The 18,916-nt window shown below is 34.7% G+C and overlaps 1 protein-coding gene across 2 annotated transcripts in view; it reads right to left on the bottom strand.

The window, feature by feature from the left end:
• Positions 1 to 9,650: 9,650 nt before the first annotated feature.
• Positions 9,651 to 18,916, bottom strand: part of GBE1 (1,4-alpha-glucan branching enzyme 1) — a 280,122-nt gene continuing 270,856 nt past the window's right edge. For both annotated transcript variants that reach the window (XM_076000886.1, XM_076000895.1), the window contains 2 exons: positions 18,471 to 18,586; positions 9,651 to 10,431 (listed from right to left, as the gene is read on the bottom strand). In XM_076000886.1, the coding sequence (XP_075857001.1) occupies positions 10,375 to 10,431; positions 18,471 to 18,586 (173 nt within the window). In that variant the 3' untranslated portion in view covers positions 9,651 to 10,374. The remainder of the gene's footprint in view (positions 10,432 to 18,470; positions 18,587 to 18,916) is intronic.

The following is an 18,916-nucleotide window of genomic DNA, read 5'->3' on the forward strand; positions in this document are numbered from 1 at the left end:
AGTCCCGAATGCAGGGGAGGGGAAACAGCAATTCCACCTACCCTTGCCGCTGGTCTCCGGGCTGCTCCGGTGGTCTCAGCCTCCAGTTCTCCTCCGCAGCCTCCTCCCGTGGAGTCTCCCGGGGTCTCAGGTACCCCTCCTTCCGGCCCTTGTCCGCTGTATGCTCGTCTTCTTGCTTCTTTCCTCTAGTTTCTGCTAGAATTGGTCTTTTCTGTAGAGACCCTCTGTCTGGCGGTGTTATTCGTCCGCCATCTTGCTCCGCCCCCCGAGTTAATATGTTTTGAGAGCATTAAAATCAATGTGGTTTCCTACTTCTAATATAGTAATATGTCTTCTTTCTGTATATCTATGGCCTCACTCACCTACTTATTTGAATCTTATTCATCCAAGGCCAACTTCTTGATTTATTCATGAGTTGGGGCCATTTAGTTACTTTAATAAGTGAATTATTTAGAATTAGACTACATGTATGTAACAGAAAATCCTAAATATATTAGAAAATGTATAAAGGTTCATTTTTCTTTTACACAAAAATAAATCCAGAGTAGAGACAGTTCATGGTTGTATGATTGGTTTAAAATCATTAGAAGTCTAGCATCCTTCTATCTTTCCCATCTGCCATATAGCATGTAAAGTTGTCTCACCGCCAAGATGGATGCAGATCTCCAGCCATTTTATCCACATCCGAGCAGCTGAAGGGGAAGATCAAATACTGTTACCAATAACTGTCCCAGTGTTCTCTTTTCTCTTTTAAGAAGTCAACCTGGAAGTTCCACCCAACTTCCTTCTTTGCTTAGAATTTATTCACATGGCTGGAAACAAGCCTTTTGGCACCTGAATGATGATTCTAGTGTCATGGAAGACAGAGAATACACATTGGATAGGTGGCTTGTAGACCCTGTTACAGTAACACATCTATTTGCTCCTTTGTGACCACAGCCAGCTTACTAAACTGTGAAATTCTATCATTTACTTATCTTTACATTCCTAGAATCTGGCACAGTGTCTCAACACATAAATGAATAATAAGGAATGAAAAACAATGTTATCTATTTTAAACTGAGATTTGACTAGCCAACCAGAATGTCAAGAAGAAGTCTACATTATACTAGTACTAGTCCCATAAGAGATACTAGAAAATAGCTGGCCAGGGGGGACAAGAATGATTTTTATTTGAGAATGCTTCTTTAAAAGAACAAAACTAAAGCTGAACAATACTAACTTCATTTCTATGATTGCCTGTCAATAAATATATATTCTTGTATCTAATATTAATTTTTAGTTTTATCAATATAAAGAGTTTATCTTAACCTTTTTATATTATCTTCATATTTCTGATACATAATTTTAATGATAGAAATGTATAAAGGAATGAAAGTTTGTTAAAGCACATGTAAGCACTGATTATTTTTGCTACATCCAGAAAATTCATATTTTTATATATACTTTAAAATTTTTACACATTATAAGATTTAACATCCTGATTTTACAATAATGGGCAAAAATCTTCATGAATCTAGAAAATATAGGATAGGTTTTAGGCTAATAAAATAAGGGAAGCTCTAAGTGGTTCCTCGGCAACCAGCTACAAAATACAGAAACGCAAAGCTATGGACTCGGCCATCACAGCAATAAAAGATATATTTTAAAGATCTATCTATCTATCTATCTATCTATCTATCTATCTATCTATCTAACATCTATCTATTCATGTAATCTATCTATATCTAATTTATGATTTAGTTAACCATCATCTATTTACTTCTTTACTCCAAAAAATGGTTTAAATGGCGTACAAATATACATATATAAGTGACATAAAAATAAATTTTACATGTATAGGAAATAGTAATTAGAGCAAGAAAAAATTATGCTAACAAAAACCAGATGAATCCGGCAATTAGAGTATTACATAAAATTTGTACCATAACATTCTACTCTCTTTCCAGAAGCTGGCCATTAATCTGGTTTTAAGATTTCTCATAACCCAGGGAAACTCATTCCAGAGAACTTTAAGGTCAGCATTTGGGGATCCAATTTAGTACCTATCATGGTCTCATGAAAGTACAGAATAGAATGATAGTTAGCAGTGGGTGGGAAGGGGGGTGAAAAGAGGTTGGTTAATGGGCACAAACAGGAATAAATTCTAATGTTCGATAGCAGAGTAGGGAGACTATAGTTAACAACAATACAGTGTATATTTCAAAACAGCTTTAAGAGAGGACTATCTTCCCAAGAACAGAAGGATCAATGCTCTAGGAAATGGATATCCTAAATTCCCTGATTTGATCATTACACTCTCTCTGCATGTAAAAAAAAAATCACAAGTGCTCCATAAATATGTACAAATATTATGTATCAATTAAAACTCAACTATTAGGAGAATTCTGAACCTAGATTGTGCATTGACAGTTAAATAATCAGATGATCATCTTAATAGAAATGTTGACTTATAGATCAGGTGAGCTTGAAGGAAAGTGAAATGAACACACACACATACACACACACGAGCTTGAAAAAGAGTTATTGATTGGTTGGTCATGGAAGCATAGAAAAAGGGCAATTTAAGTTCAAGTTAGTGTATACTAACTGTGTTTAAGCAAATACGGTGTTTTATTTTTTCTTCAAGATGTTATTGATATTCCCTGTGGATGAGGACTGGGTTAAATGTTAAATAAGTTTCAGAAATAATAAGTTAAACAATGATAGATGGGTTTCCTTATTATGGGGATTCTCTGGGTCTTTAATATTTAATTTGCATTATGAGTCTGTAAGCAAGAAAAAACTGTAACAGAGTTCGCAAACTTAGTTGATAATTACAGCAGATGTCACTCTATGTTTTTGCTGCACTGTTTTCTCTTCCTGGATGGAGAAATACCAAGCTTCCATTGCATTTAGGTCAGGGCAATGTAAATGAGTTTTTGCTAACAGGATGGGACAGAAGGGATGGTGGTAAGTGGATAAACCACTTCTAAGCCTAGACTTTTTCTTTCAATTCTTCATTTTTTTCTTTTTCCATATGATTTTGGAGGCCATATATTCCAGGTAGCACAGCTACAAATGGACAAAGGTGTCTGTTCTGCACTGAAATGTTATGTTAATGAAAAATACACTTTTGTTTTGTCCATTCATTCAGATTATAGAGTTTACTAGTAATATCAGCCTAGGTTCTCCTAGTCAAGAATTGTAATCATGGCTCCAAATTTTTGGAGAATATCTACAAACATGTGTTTCTTAACATGAAATGTTGGTACAAGAGAAATGGTTGAAAAATATATGTCCAAGTATCTAAGTCAATTATTTTGCCTATAGGATTACTAGTAAATGTGGAAGAAATGTTACCCCAAATCTTAAGTTTTGTTTGAGAATATTTTATTCATTCACCTGTAATTACCAAATACTAATAATAAGCATACTATCTTAGAGGAAATAATCCAATGCAGACCCACAGGAGAACTTTGCTTTGTCTGTTGGTCAGGGAATAAGATGGTGAAAGGACAATTGGCTGCATTATTTCAGTCACTCAAGAGAACTGCTGTCAGGCTTCAAGCCCAGTCTCTTTCAGTACCAGTTTGTCTCCCTGGGACACTGAATGCAATTTGTCTTAACACTGTATTTCTCTAGTGAGAAACTGTCTGTTCAGGCATCTGCTTTTCTTTTTCACAATTAAAAAAACAAAACAAAACTATTAACTAAGCTCTATATCTTATTTAGATTTCACTAGTTTTTCCCTAGTGCCCCCCTTTTTAGTTCTAGAATCCCATTTAGGATACCACATTACATTTACTCCTCATGTCTCTTTAGCCTCCTCTGGGCTGTCAGTGATAGTTTCCTAGACTGTCCTTGTCTGATCAGGTATTCTGTAGAATATCCCTGTGATAGTGACCTTTATGTGTCAACTTGGCTAGGCTACAGTGCCCAGTTATTTAACCACATGCTAATCTAGGTGATGTGGTGAAGGAATTTTGTAGATGTAATGGCTAATATCAACAATGAGTTTGAGTCAAGGCGTGACTTGGCATGGTCTTCCAAACTCATGCCTCACCATCACACAAAAGAGTGAGGCAGTGTACCCTCCAGTTTGGCTTCAAATGTCTCCTCTTCCTTAAGTGAAGGCATTTGGTCAAAGACAAACAATACAAAGGAGAGAGCCAATTTTGACCCTTGATTCAGAGATCTCTGATGATCCATTGTACAAATGTCCCAAAAGATAGCTGAGTTAGGATGAGCACAGCCTAGACTCAAAGGGGGTTAACAATAGTCCTTTTTTTCAGAGTTTAAGACTGAAAATGTGTATAAAGTGTTCAGCAGAGGGCATAGTAACAAGAAAGCACTCAAGATGTGGTAGCTAATACAGTATGTCTTTTAAAAAATGTTTAATAAAGAATTAGGTATTCTACAGCTTTATCTACATAGAAAAGTCCCAATGAGTCCTCACTTATTATAAGAAAGAAGAACAGTGGGATTAGAACATGATTCTGTGAGTGTATGTGGTGGGGGTGGGGTGGGGTGGGGGGAGGGGCTTTATATCATATGATCAGTTTTAATCAATAATCAACAATGTGGCTAGGGGCATTAGTGTAATGAAATTACATGTAGTGGTTTTCATCATTTATGTTACTGGAGTGAATGGAAAGTGACACTACAAACTCAGTTAAAAAGAATCCCTAGTGGACATAAATAAAGAAGTAATAAAGTTATTTCATTTCCTTCTCCTTTCTTTCCAGAGTGAAAATAAGACTCACAACTAAATAGTCTGAGGTGAGAAATTCTCTAAAGAATTGGAAACATACATAGTGTATTTCGTTACACAGATCTGGAAACTTCTTTAAATCCAAATAAAATCACTTGTTTGGATTTGATGTAATGCAACCAAAAAAAAAAAAAAAACCCTAAAATTGAGTATGAGTATCCCACATAGAGATCAAGTGATTTATTAGTTCAAGACAAATACTGAAATCAGTGAACTTTGTGTGTTTTCAGTTGAATTACAAATTATTAATATATATGTTATGTTTATGTGTATTCACAAATTCATATCTTTTGGGTAAGTTTATTCACACATTTACAGATTTCTATTTCCAGTATTACTTTAGACAAGTATGCACAATTTGAACACTCACCTCATTTAATTTATATACCTGTGTGGCAAGTACTTTGATGTGATAGCTTTTTTGTTGGTTTTCTGCTTTGCATTGCATTACTGCAAATACCAGACAATTGTGGAAATTTCAGAACGATTTTTTTTTTTTTTTTGAGACAGAGTCTCGCTTTGTTGCCCGGGCTAGAGTGAGTGCCGTGGCGTCAGCCTAGCTCACAGCAACCTCAAACTCCTGGGCTCGAGTGATCCTTCTGCCTCAGCCTCCCGGGTAGCTGGGACTACAGGCATGCGCCACCATGCCCGACTAATTATATATATATATATCAGTTGGCCAATTAATTTCTTTCTATTTATAGTAGAGACGGGGTCTCGCTCAGGCTGGTTTTGAACTCCTGACCTTGAGCAATCCGCCCGCCTCGGCCTCCCAAGAGCTAGGATTACAGGCGTGAGCCACAGCGCCCGGCCTCAGAACGATTTTTGATATTTATCTCCCGTCTTCACGAAATTAATATCTAATTGTGCAAACATTTATTTAATTAAAATAAATGTTTCTGATTACAGATTTTTAATCCAAAAAATGATGAGCCAGACTGTCTCTAAGTATGAGCTCTCTTGCAATGCTTACATTTCCTCTGTCATTTATTCCTCTTGCCAGTAGTCTCTCCTAGGCTGCGAGCAGAAGGGGAAGTGGGAAGGAATAGAGACGCTCAACATCTGGTTGCTGTGCCTCAGTGAAGGGTATCTGTGGCTATTAGAATTAGTATACAATGAGGCAGTTACATTGCCTTACATTGCCTTATTGTTTACCATAAAGAGTTTGTTCACTCTTGTTCACTGGGTTGTATAAAGCCTGAGAGAGAGTAGCTGAAACTGTGAATGGGCACTCCACTGACTGCCACGGAAAGGAATTCACTGGGACATCCTTGTGTACTCATAGAAAAAGCTAACCTCAGCAAATATAATAAAAGCAGCAGTGAAGGATTGGTGTTTTGCACCAAATGCAGTGGTTGCAGAAATGCAAAACCCCTTCTCTGTAAAGGAGCCCATATTTCCCTGCCTAAAAGTACAGATAATACAGAAGCCCTGACAGACAGGTGGTGGTGACAGTGTGTCCCTGACAACAAACTTAGAGGATATATCTATCTCCTTTCACTGACTCATCATCATGTAACTATGGATCAAACAATAGCACTTATTAAAGCAATGATGATGTGTCCCACTCACTTTCATTGTCTTGTAACTATGGAAAAGAACTAGCAGTCACCAAGTACTTTCTGTAATGAAGCACTGAGAACGAAGAGCTGAAACTTGAATCCAGGTCTTCCAACCACAACATCATAATATTCTTTCAAAACATAGTGCCGGCTTCTGGGTAAAACAGTCTACACAGCATACATGAGGGCCAAACAACTTTCTCTGGTCCAGCAGAAATAACAAGAAAAATTGCGAGGTCACAAGTAAACTTCTGAATGACATGCCCGTTAGCCTATCTAGGACAAAATACACTTTTTCATATACATAAACATTGCTTTCTCTGTGGTTTTTGCCAAGAGTTATAATCCAGATGTAACATTTTAAATTATATAGACAAAAACACTTATAGCTACTGTATTATAATTCCTCACACTACCAATTAAGAAATTCTGCCCTAAAGTATGAATGTTTCTCTGCAATTCTCTACAAATCACCATTAATAAGATAATAGACCAGAAAAATTAGTAGGGAGTTCATTTGATTTTTTTCCCCCTGAAGGCTAGCTTTAGTGAGAAAATTTATCTACATTTCTATTCTAACACATTGTGAATGATAAATGAACTCTACTGCATAAAGGACATGACATTGCTATACTATGTGCTTTCATCAGAATATTCTTCCTAGCAGAGTTCATAGCTCTGTGCTTGTCCTCTTATACGGAATAGACAAACGAAACCCACTACTCTAAAGACCCCAAGTTCAAGGCACAGCTCAATATGGGAAAAAGAAATAGTCTGAGAAGCATGAGGCCAGAAAGAAAGCTGCTTCACCGTTTTGGTTTCTACCAGGTATGCCTGCTGTAGCTCATTCTAAACAGGAAGAGCAACAGAGAAGCTATTTTATGTTGCTTTCACCACCAGATTCAATGGCTGGAAGACCAAAGACAGTAAAAAGATATTTGCCCTGAAGCTAAAAGCTGAACAGGAGAGGGAAACACATTACCCTTCATCACTTCCCTCCAGACCTGTCTGCACTTTTTTCTGTATTATTTGAAGAATAGGCTTCTTATTCAGTGGTTTCCTGTATGATCCCACATAGCGATGGCTATAACTCTGATGGGTGACAAATGTTGAATGATACTGCTAAGGGGAGTGCTTGAGACAGAGAAAAAAAAAATACTTGCATTCTTTTATTGTTGTCATGAGAAAAGTTAATTTATTGTCATTGGTTACTTTTTCAACTTGAAGAACACGGTAGCTAAGTCCTTCATTTTATGTTAGAGATGAATACATCAGCCAAGAACAAGGCAAAGTGAGAGACATCAAATTTATGGGAAAGAAAATATGAGAAGACTTGACCCTCAGATTTCAAGTGGTATAAAGTGGGAGACATTCTAGGAAAAATGTTTATAATTTGCTTTTTGGCTATTATAAACTATGGTATTTGATATGAGTAGGCTAATATTAAACTAAAACATTAACCATCACTATCATTAGGAATAAATCTTATTTTGGATAATAGAGTTATTACTAGGATTCACTTGTTAATATTAGAAAATGCTACAAAGAAATCTGTAGTCATCCACAAGTTTTCCAGAACACAAAAATTAAAACACCAAAATATTTATTTTAAAAAGTCAGCAAAGACTGGTTTGTCTCATTTCTGATGTAAGTAATAAACATATCAGAGAAAAAACATAAGGCACAAAGAGTAAAATTTTGCACCTCTCTGCTATGATTACTGAAAGTGTTTACCCTGGCTGGGTGCAGTGGCTCATGTCTGTAATCCTATAGCATTCTGGGAGGCCAAGGCGGAAAGATTGCTTGAGGTCAGGAGTTTGAGACCAGCCTGAACAAGAGTGTGACCCCGTCTCTACTAAAAATAGAAGAAATTAGCCTGATGCGGTGGCATGTGCCTATAGTCCCAGCTACTCGGGAGGCAGGAGGATCACTTGAGCCCAGGAGTCTGAGGTTGCTGTGAGCTGGGCTGACTCCACAGCATTTCTAGCCCAGGCAACAGAGCGAGACTCTCCCCCACACCAAAAAAAAAACAAAAAACTTCCTACAAGATGACATAACAGTAAGAATGTTACTGATACAAAAATGAAAATGCGAATAATGAAATATGATACAATATTAGAATGTTCTTTAAAGGGTATCTATGCTGTAATAGACAAAATAACAACAACAACAAAAAACTCTACATTCTATTTTGCACTATGAATATTCTATTTGTTTGCATGTATTTTTATAATACCTACCTAGCAACATGCATTTATTGCTCATCTAGGTAGGAGAAGTGGGTACTTGACAAGGGCATTTAACTTATAGTACATTGTTAAATTTTAACTTTAGACTTTAAAATCTAAAGAACATATTAGCAAAGTCAATCAGTATAATCAAAATATAGCATTTAATTACTCTGGTCTTTTTAACTTTGCCATAGAGGTCAAAATGCAAAGTAAATAGGTTCTAGGTGCTAAGTAATTTCTTGTAACTTTATAAAAGTTACAAAGTTAAAGAATTATAAACTAGAACATGAAACATCAAGATTGAATGTCATACTGTCATCAATGACAGGTACAGATCATGGCAGTGCTACGATATTACTAATGTCTGTGTAATGGGAAAATCATTGCAGACGGCTTTCAGTAATGTTTCCCAGCATGTATCATCAGCTGGCATTGCTGATTCTTTCAGGAAATCAAACTACTGTTCTACTACTTAGAAGTTAAAGTAAATAACACATTTCAGACCTAGATATTCAAGGCTTTACTCAAAAAGTTTAAGGTTAATATATATACAGTATAGTTTTAGCTATAAAAGTAGGTATCTGTTGCTTAACTATTCCACGACTTAATTTTTAACAAAAAACTTCCAAGTACTCTTAATTAATCATGAATAATCAGTCTGAAACCAAAAACCAAGCAGTCAGTATTAATGTAAAGGAAAAAATTAGATCTTAAGAAAAGTGACAGATACCTTATATCCCTTAAGTGCATCATAATTTCTCAGTTATGAGTGACTTACATATCAATGATTTTAGACCTCTGGCCTACTATTTAATTAAGTGAGGGGTAATTTCACAAAGGAGTATCCCACTGAGTTGAGGTAGTTACTTCAGCTTCTAAAAGTGCTCAGGTTTACAGCTGAAGTCTAGCTCAAATATCTGAATTGATTAGTATCATTTCAAGTTATAAATGGTACCTAAAGAAAGAAAAAAATTGTTAATCTCCATGCCTCCCAGTCCATCATACACATATGAATACATTGGGGAGCATATCAAGTTGAGATAAGGCATGTTAATATTCATTCTAAATCAGTCTAATAGCACAGCAAATAAACATTAGCAAAGGCAATTTTGCAATTTTGGTTTTTATTGATTGAAATGAAAGACATTTTCTGAAATGCTACAATTACCATTTTAGGCCTTCAGAAAGACTGAGATATAAGCATCTACCAAAATACTAAGTGAACAAGAAATCACAAGATAAAAGTTATGCAAAATGAGACACAGATAAGTCCATAGGCAATGGCTTTTATATTATCTTTGATATAATTTTTAATTTTATATTATTAGTACATTTTATTACAGTATTTTTAAACAAAATTTGAAAAAAAAGGAATAATCTTATTTCCTCATAATTCATACCAAGAGATATTAGAACATATAAGGCCACCAAATATCCATCTTAAAAAAATATCATATACATTCAACAGAAATAATCATACATGACAAATGATTCAAATTTGAACTTAAAAGGATGAAATAATTGTCCAGGAAAGTAAAATGCTTTAAAGACACTATATATAACACTTTATTTGAGAATCCTAGCTGCTAAGATGACTTGAAAATACGGTCTAGGATTCCTAAAATCTTAAACGTACCCTTCCATCTACTTCTTAAAGAAAAGTTTTACTTATTTGCATATACCAATATTGAATTTCAGGCATCAGATGTTTTGGCTAGACAACTGTATTTTGAAAAGCTTACACATTATAAGCGCTGTGTGACAATGAGAATAAGAACTAGAAAACAAAATACGCATCTGTATCTAGTGGAGCTGAAATCAGGTCTCTTCAGTTTGGCAGATCCACATTCTGAAGGATGAGGGCCACTCGGCTTGGAATGTACACCTAAGTCAACACAATTATGTCAGTGCGATTGAAAAAAAATAGCAAACATTCTGTCATTATAAAGGATACAGGCATGGTGCAGTCTCACATTTGCCTAAAGTTACTGTTATCTTTATAATTCTATGGGCTCTGCCAAGGCTCAATTCCACAGTTCCCAGAGTTCAGCAGCAACATAAGACTATTATTGTAAAGAAAGCACCACTAGAGGGCTCCATACTATTTACAAAACCCAAAGTTCTTCAGACAGTAGGCACTATCAGGTAGTGAAGGAAGGCTGCTCTACCGTTCACAATGTTACTCTACTGAGATGAAGTAAGGCAATATACACAGCATTGCTTTGTCTCAAGATACTTTTATTTATAATTCCTTCTTTCCTTCCTTTCATTTGAAGAACAAAAACTGAAATGTATTATAAGAGGTTCTAAGTGTATTTTAGGCCCTTCCCCAATTTAAACCAATGAAAAAGCTTGGATTGCACTTAAAATATACATTCTTTCCATGTCCTGCCAGGCCCTCACTCAGCTCCCCCTTGCTTACATCTACCATCTCTGCTCAGCTCCATCACCTGCATCTCCACCCACTAGGCTCCAGCCACGGGAGTCTTCAAGTTTCTTGAACATGTCAAATTCTTTTCTTCTTCTGGATCTTTGCTTAAGATATGGTTTCTCCTCTGAACACTCTTTGCCTTGCTGTTCTGTATCTCTTGGATCTTGAAAAAACCTAGGTTTTTCTATAGACAGGCTTTCCCTGACAACCCTAGATATAGGTTGTCCACTTTATTTTCAATTAGAGCAGGCTTTTGTTTCTTTCTGAACAATTAATACAATTTGTGATTTTCCTCCAAGTTTACTATCTATCCTTCCCACTAGATTATGAGCTTTAATGAGGGCAGATGTCGTATGTCATTTTATTTCTAACTTTTTGTAGGTACCATTGAAAAAAGCAGATATCAATGATGACTGAGCAAAAGAATAAACAATGGACAAAGGAATAATAGTGGATCGACATGTGCCTATTTAACAAGATATTCTCCTCTAATATAATTACATCTGAAAATTTTTATAAAATTGAGAAGGAATTTGAATGGCTTGATGCTTATTTATGTGCTATTTCATACATAACACATTTAACTATTAACAAAGCAAAGAGTAAAAATAATATTATAGGTTTTTCTTATCATAGTGACAATCTCTCTTCATTTCTTACTTTGCTATATTTTACTATTTTCAGCCACTTTATGTGAAAGCTTGCCTGATGGTTAAAAAAACGGCTTTATAGTTTAGAACCAGAATGAAAGATACAAAGCAAACATAGCTTTAGGAAAAATTTAAAATAAAATAATAGAATAGTTGATTTTCATTGTATGTCCAATGTATCTCGGCTCTGTAAATGAACATGTTTTCCCTTAAGGTTTCTCCAATAAAGAACTCTTTCTACTCTTAAAAAAAAATCAGACACACCAATACAGTTGGATAGTTTTGAAAATCAAAGATTAAAGTTTGTAGTTTTAAAATGGTGGCATTTAAAGAAATTTATATTCTGGATGTAATGGGCAGAGAATAGTTTTTCTAATCTTCAGTTAAAAGTAATAGTAATTTAGGAAATGAGAATCATCTGAGAAAAATTTCACAAACACTAACAGTCACTGTGTATTCAATGTCTCATGGTTTGATTTGCAATCCAGTATTTCTAAAAAGATAAATTTTACATTCATGCAATCATTAAATATGGAAACCATGTATTTCTATACCAAAATCTGTTTCCCTATAATTTACATGGTGTATTTCATGTCTTATAACTTTGAAACCCCATCAGAATTTAATGCAATCCTTTCTATGCAATGTTTTCTCTTTGACTGTGATAGGTAAAATGTTATAAGATTGGTTCAACAAAAGGAAGCTGGAGGTATCCATGATAATGTAGGACTATTACCAAGGATCCAGACAACTCCAGTCAGAAGGATGGTGAGTTTCCAGAATGAAGCTATAGACATAAGGAATACAGACCAGAGCAAAGGAGGAGAAATGAAAGAAACTAACAATGGATTCTTTCCCTCCCCAAGTCTAATCAAAATAAGCAAGAATCAAGACAGTGACCTCCCCTTCCAAAGGAGTTTCCCATGTACTTTTATTAAGGGGTCTTATCTATGTATATATAGTTTGGGGTAACACAGTAACTGGTTCTAACTAATCAGTGGGACAGTAGGTAATAATTAGAATGGTTCTGAATTGTTCTGCCATGAACAATCTAAACTAAAGACTAATCTAAATTTCTCAGTAGCACCAGGGACTAGATAAAAGAATATCAGTTCCCTCAACATTGAAAATGTTTCTCTGATATGGTATCATCCTATAATGCAGACAAAAAAGACAGATAAGTTGCAATGAAACACATTAGTCAGGCCTAGCACAAATGACTATAGCCCTCTCATTGTGTGGTATAGTGATCTACTGGGCCAAGTCATGTCAGCATCGTATTTGGATCCTATGTTCTTATGGTATCTACTCTGCTTCATAACCTCACCATTATTTTGTTAATAAAATATAAATAATAACCATATATTGATAATTTGGAAACAGTCTTACTCTCTTTGATCCCTTGATATTTTATCTAGCCTAAATTTAAGAGTTATTTAAAAAAAAAGATGCCATAAGAAGTTCAAGGTTTGAAATCTATGCATTGAGTTTCCTATTATGTCATTTAATGGTTAAAAAACCGTCTAAGAACTCTCATTAAATGGTGCTGGTCTTTTTATGTGAGAAGCTTTATAATGACAATTCCAGTCACACATAGAGACCTCTTAATACTATCTGCTCAAAAACCTTCAGTTGATAATTGTATAATATCATTAACAGGAATATTGTGTAATTATATTTTTTTGATGCAGTGTTAATTACCAGAATGTGTTTATGTTGCTTTAGAGCCCTTGCGGTTTAGGCAACATGAAAGAATTTCCCCAAGTAATTTTTCTTAACTATGGGTATTTATGGAATTTTGAGTTTTCTTCTTTATTAGGGTTATGAGTATGTAAATCAGTTTTTTAGTAGTTAGAAAATGACTACCAATTACACTCAAGGACTTAAGATAATCAGAGCTAACCCTTATGATGAGACAATTACAGATATGAACAATTTGGGGTTCCTAAAATTTAGTGCTAAGAATCGGCTTTTAATTCTTATTTTATCATTTTAATTCAAAAAATAGTTTTGATTCATACAGCAAGAGAAAAGAAACATGAATGTAATTTATGTAGATTTAAATATTTAAGTATATCTAAATATAAAGAATTTATATTTAAGTACATGTATATAGAAACTATTTATTATGCATGTTACAGATAATATACATGCTGGTAAACCTATCTGCTATGCTAATTCATTAGCCTTTAAATAGCCCTAAACATTTTATAGCTAAAATCACATTAAGAACATATGAAATAATATAATACATGGCTGAGTTTCATTTTTTCTAGCTGTATTCATTGTCAACTCTTCAGAAGAAATCAGAATAGCACAGTATAATCCAATTCATTTATTAAAAGAGTCAAATCATGCAAATCTACCTAGTTATTGTGATTATTTTAATGACTTGATTACTACACTAACCATTAGTATGGCTAAAAAATAGGCCGGGCGCTGTGGCTCACGCCTGTAATCCTAGCTCTTGGGAGGCCGAGGCGGGCGGATTGCTCAAGGTCAGGAGTTCAAAACCAGCCTGAGCAAGAGCGAGACCCCGTCTCTACTATAAATAGAAAGAAATTAATTGGCCAACTGATATATATATAAAAAATTAGCCGGGCATGGTGGCGCATGCCTGTAGTCCCAGCTACTCGGGAGGCTGAGGCAGAAGGATCACTCGAGCCCAGGAGTTTGAGGTTGCTGTGAGCTAGGCTGACGCCACGGCACTCACTCTAGCCTGGGCAACAAAGTGAGACTCTGTCTCAAAAAAAAAAAAAAAAAAAAAAAAAAAAAAAAAAAAAAAAAAAAAAAAAAAATAACTGATCACACAATGATCTATTCTATCATCAAGACAAAATGTTTTCTTTTAGGATTATAATTGAGTTACAAATATTAATTATACAATTTTTGAAAACAAGGTGTCAAACAGTTGGAAAAAGAAAATTTTAAACTAAAAATGGTTTAATAGAATAAGGTTAATTTTTAAAATTTTCTTAAAAATTGTTAAGTTTAGAAATAGTACATGCAAATAAAATCTTGGTAGAATGAAGACATGCAATGAAAAAGACATCAGATTCTTTAACAGTCTACATATACACGCTTTTTCATAAAAAATTATAAATTATTTTGAAAAATAAAGTGACATAAAATAATTTTAGTCTTCACATACATGCTTTAGTTTATAAAATATTGTCTAAGAAAAAATAAATTATATTCTCTTGTTATTTTGTAGTAGGGTTAGGAGAAAAGAGATGCTGGTAAGTGTTGCTACATAGGAATGTATATTATCTAATTTAGAAACATTAGAAAAAGTAGACTTTAAGAATTGAGATTTTTCTGGCCTGAAAAACTAAAGATATTTCTTAATTCTAGATAGAGCAAAAGATATTTTTTAACTGTTAAGTTGTATTTTTAATACTTACAACTGAGGGACAATAAAACACGACATATCTATGCCACATCCTGTATTTACACCAAAAGTCTACATTTGAACCCCAAAATTTAGAGTGGGAGTAAACGGATATATACTTTTTATTGATAAGGGGATTAATTGATAACGCAATGAATTCTAAACCAATTGCATTATTCTCATTTTCTTTGTCGAGACAATTTCAGTTACTGTAGGAAATCTAACTCATGTAAGGCTGAATAATCTCTGTTCTCCCACTTATGTCATGGAATTTGAATTTATGAACCAGAGAAGAGGAAGTCCCCTGCCTCCAGTGTACTGATTAACACACCAGTTAACATATAAATTCCTATATCAGGAACCAAAATATAGAGAAACGATTATGCTAAAATGGGGTTTCCAATAACCGCCAGTAAAGCAGACCAAAGAAGTTCTGCCGTATTGCTTTTCGGCATTTGTGAGATACTCTGAGCTTAGCAATTACTTTTCAACAGCGGTACACATGCAGTTATCCCTGGCTTCACACTTGCAACTGACTGGAGCACATAGAGACAACGCTAGAGCGGTACCTGCTGATGCAGCATGTATGGCTATTTTAAGATTCCTTCAAGCTCTGTTTGTTGCTATCTTTGAAAACAGATTTGACACTTATTCAGCAGATCCTTTGGATTATTGAGCTTGCAAATTAAGCTTTAGCAAATGCTGTGTACTAGCTATGATGGGCAGAAATGTCATGGAAGAGGGAAAAGTTATATCTTGTCCTCCCTTCCCCCCTGTATTCTAGGAGTATGGGAGGCAAGAGTGATCTTGCTGGGAGTGTTGTGAGAACCACCATGACTTATGGTCATGTTCAAGCAGCCTGACCGGATCCCACCGCATAGGAATCAGTTTAATAAGGAATTACAATTATAGTGAGGCATTCTTATAATAGGTACATTTATTAATGTGAGTTTTTCTCTCACTTTTTGCAGAGTAACTGGCAAAAAGGATTTTTTTTCCTACTGGTTTGCTTGGCCTCCCTTATTCTAACATTAAAACCAGTGTTCATTTCAACTGGAGCCTAAAGACTTATTTAAATGAGATTCCTGAAGCACCTGTGATCACTGAAAACAAGATGTTGCTGTTGGGAAGACAGGGCTAATACTTATCTTACTGACCGGGTTGGGTTGGAATTCTATTACAGGTGGTGGTTAAGCACTTTTCTATTTCTCATGTCCTTGTAGTACTGTATTCCTCTATGTATTAATATTATTGAAACTCATGAGATATTCTTCATTCTATCTGCTAATTTAGAATTGCATGTTCCATATTTGCAAGATCAATTTAATTAGTGCTTGAAAAGTAATCTCCTGACTGCTGCTGCCACAGGTTAGTTGACTTGTTCTAATTATGACAGAATATCTTTGCTCTTAGAAAATGGAAAGGATGACAAGATATTTTCTGCCCAATCCCAAAGATTGTGAGCCCTCATCTAAGATTATAATTTCCCCAAAGTTGGGAGAAGGTATTCTTGTGTGTTCTCAAAGCACTGAGCATCTTGACATGTTTAAAATACTAAATAATTATTGACTAGCCCTGACAATAACAACTTTCAAATATGTGGTTTCTACATAGCTTGGCAATATGGATGAATGAACTTATGCTTCCTAAGAATCTATTTCTGTAGGGAAGATACTATTATTAGTCCTCATTTAACAGATGATGGAAACTGAGGTGCAAAGAAGTTAAATTACTCAAGTTTTTAGCAAACAGCAAACTGGGGGCTTGATCTCAGATCCTTTGCCATGACATTTTGTGATCTTTGCATACCAACAGCTCGCTCTGTAAACAGAACCCTGTTCGGATATATAAACATTTAGGAAAGTTGACTATGTAAGAATTTTGCTGTCTAAATTTTTCATACCCCTTTAAATCTAGTTCAATTGGTTAGAGTTCAGTTTTATTATAATCAGTTGCAGCTTCTCCATGATTCGTCTTTGTGAGCTCAATCATCTTTCCTAACCCCTTAGGGATCTCTAACTCTTTTAGTTATTTCAGAACTTTAATGCAATTTTCTTATTCACTTCTGAAACTATTTTTATCAATCTTATTTTACATGTCAAAATTGAATATTCTGACAGACTATAGCAATAATTTTTTGAAGAAAGAATCTGATAGCACCTTTGATCTCTCTTATAATAAAAGTAAATATGTATCAATCTCTATATATATATATATAGAGAGAGAGAGAGAGAGAGAAAGAGAGAGTGAAAGTTATATCAATCCCATCATTAACACACACCCATATGCACTCACATACATTTAGAGCAACACTTAAGTCTCCCATGGCCATTGCACTTTCCTCATAGACTACAATTCAACAACTCAATTTTTGTAATCCCTGTTCTATTTACTCATTTTATGCCATGTTTTTTGGCATATCAGTTCTGTATATAACATGGCAGCTTACAAAGTCAAGTGCTGGTACCACTCTAAGAAATGGGAAAATAGTAGAAAAGTGGCGGATCCAGGGGTACCATACAGATTCTCATGTCTGACTTACACCTACACTTTTGAAAAGTGAGACAATTTATTGAAATCATAGCTCTAACAGCTATGGTAAAGCTATACATTTGTTAGGTATCTCCTGGTGTCAGGAATGTGAAACATATCTTAATCCAATACTCCCACAGAGGAAAAAAATCCAGGTTTAAGACAAAGAGATAGAGAGGGACTGCTCAGGAAGAGGAAAAAGAAAGGATAATATAGTGTAATGTGGCCTAGAGCCTACTATATGGCCTTAAGTTAAATGAAGAATTCCTCTAAATCTACAGTTGCTAAATTCTACATCTTTAAAAAGATTTAAATTAGTAGTTTAAAGCAACATCCTATCATTTGTGTCAACACCACAATGTAAAAGTTAGCTATATAATATAATGCCTTCCTCAGTAATATGAGAAAACCAGAGAATTTTATAACTAGAATGAATTCAATCTTCAATTTACTACATGAAAGAAAAAAAGATATATTTTTCATTGATTCCATTAAGGTGTTTTAAATTAAACTTCATTAGATAGTCAATAATGTAGAAATCTGCTCAATGTAAAATATTACAGAGAAGGAAAGAACAGAAGGGAAGCGAATTGTGTAAAAAATGAACATAGAAATGTTCATAATTGGAAGAAAAATAAAAAACTACCTTCCTCTCATTTTCTGAGAAATAGTTTTTAATCCTATTAATATTCAAATTCCTCCAATTGTCCCCTAAATATCCTTCACTATTAGTTTTTCCAAAACCCAATTTAGTCCAGAACCACACATTACATTTAAAGCATAGTCCTCTTTCCCTTCCACTCTCTGCACTTTTTTCATGTTGCTTATTTGAAGAGTCATTTCTTTGAACAAAAACATCACTGTAAAAATAAAGGATTGAATTAAAATAGAATAAAAAATATCTGAAGAACTTTACTTACCAAAAGAGAATGGGGACGCCCATTGTGTTCAAAAGCCTCAGAAAAGAAATCAGTGTTGTGGTCCAGTCTCTGGTGCCCTCCATATTCTGCTGCATCTGAGTCTAGCACAATCTTGAATGTACAGGTCTTAAGGAATTCACAACACTTCAGCAGTTGAATGAGACATTGTAAAATATTTTCTGAGAGAGCAATTTAAAAGTGAGCATTCTGAACAGTGTTAAATCAGGATTTGTGCTATGTACTCATTTCTTCTCTAATATTCCAGAGATTCTCATATTTGAAAGGGGCTTTATAGGCTATCTACTCCACACACCTATTAGATTCCTGTTATCCCTCTATCACACCTCATCAAGTGATCATCCAGCCTGCCACTGCATATATCTATGAACAGAGAATCTACTTTTCTCTTAAAAGCAACCCATTTCACTTGTTAGAAATTCTTTTCC

The sequence above is a fragment of the Microcebus murinus genome, chromosome 1 (assembly GCF_040939455.1).
Source record: "Microcebus murinus isolate Inina chromosome 1, M.murinus_Inina_mat1.0, whole genome shotgun sequence".
In the NCBI taxonomy this organism is placed as follows: domain Eukaryota; kingdom Metazoa; phylum Chordata; class Mammalia; order Primates; family Cheirogaleidae; genus Microcebus; species Microcebus murinus.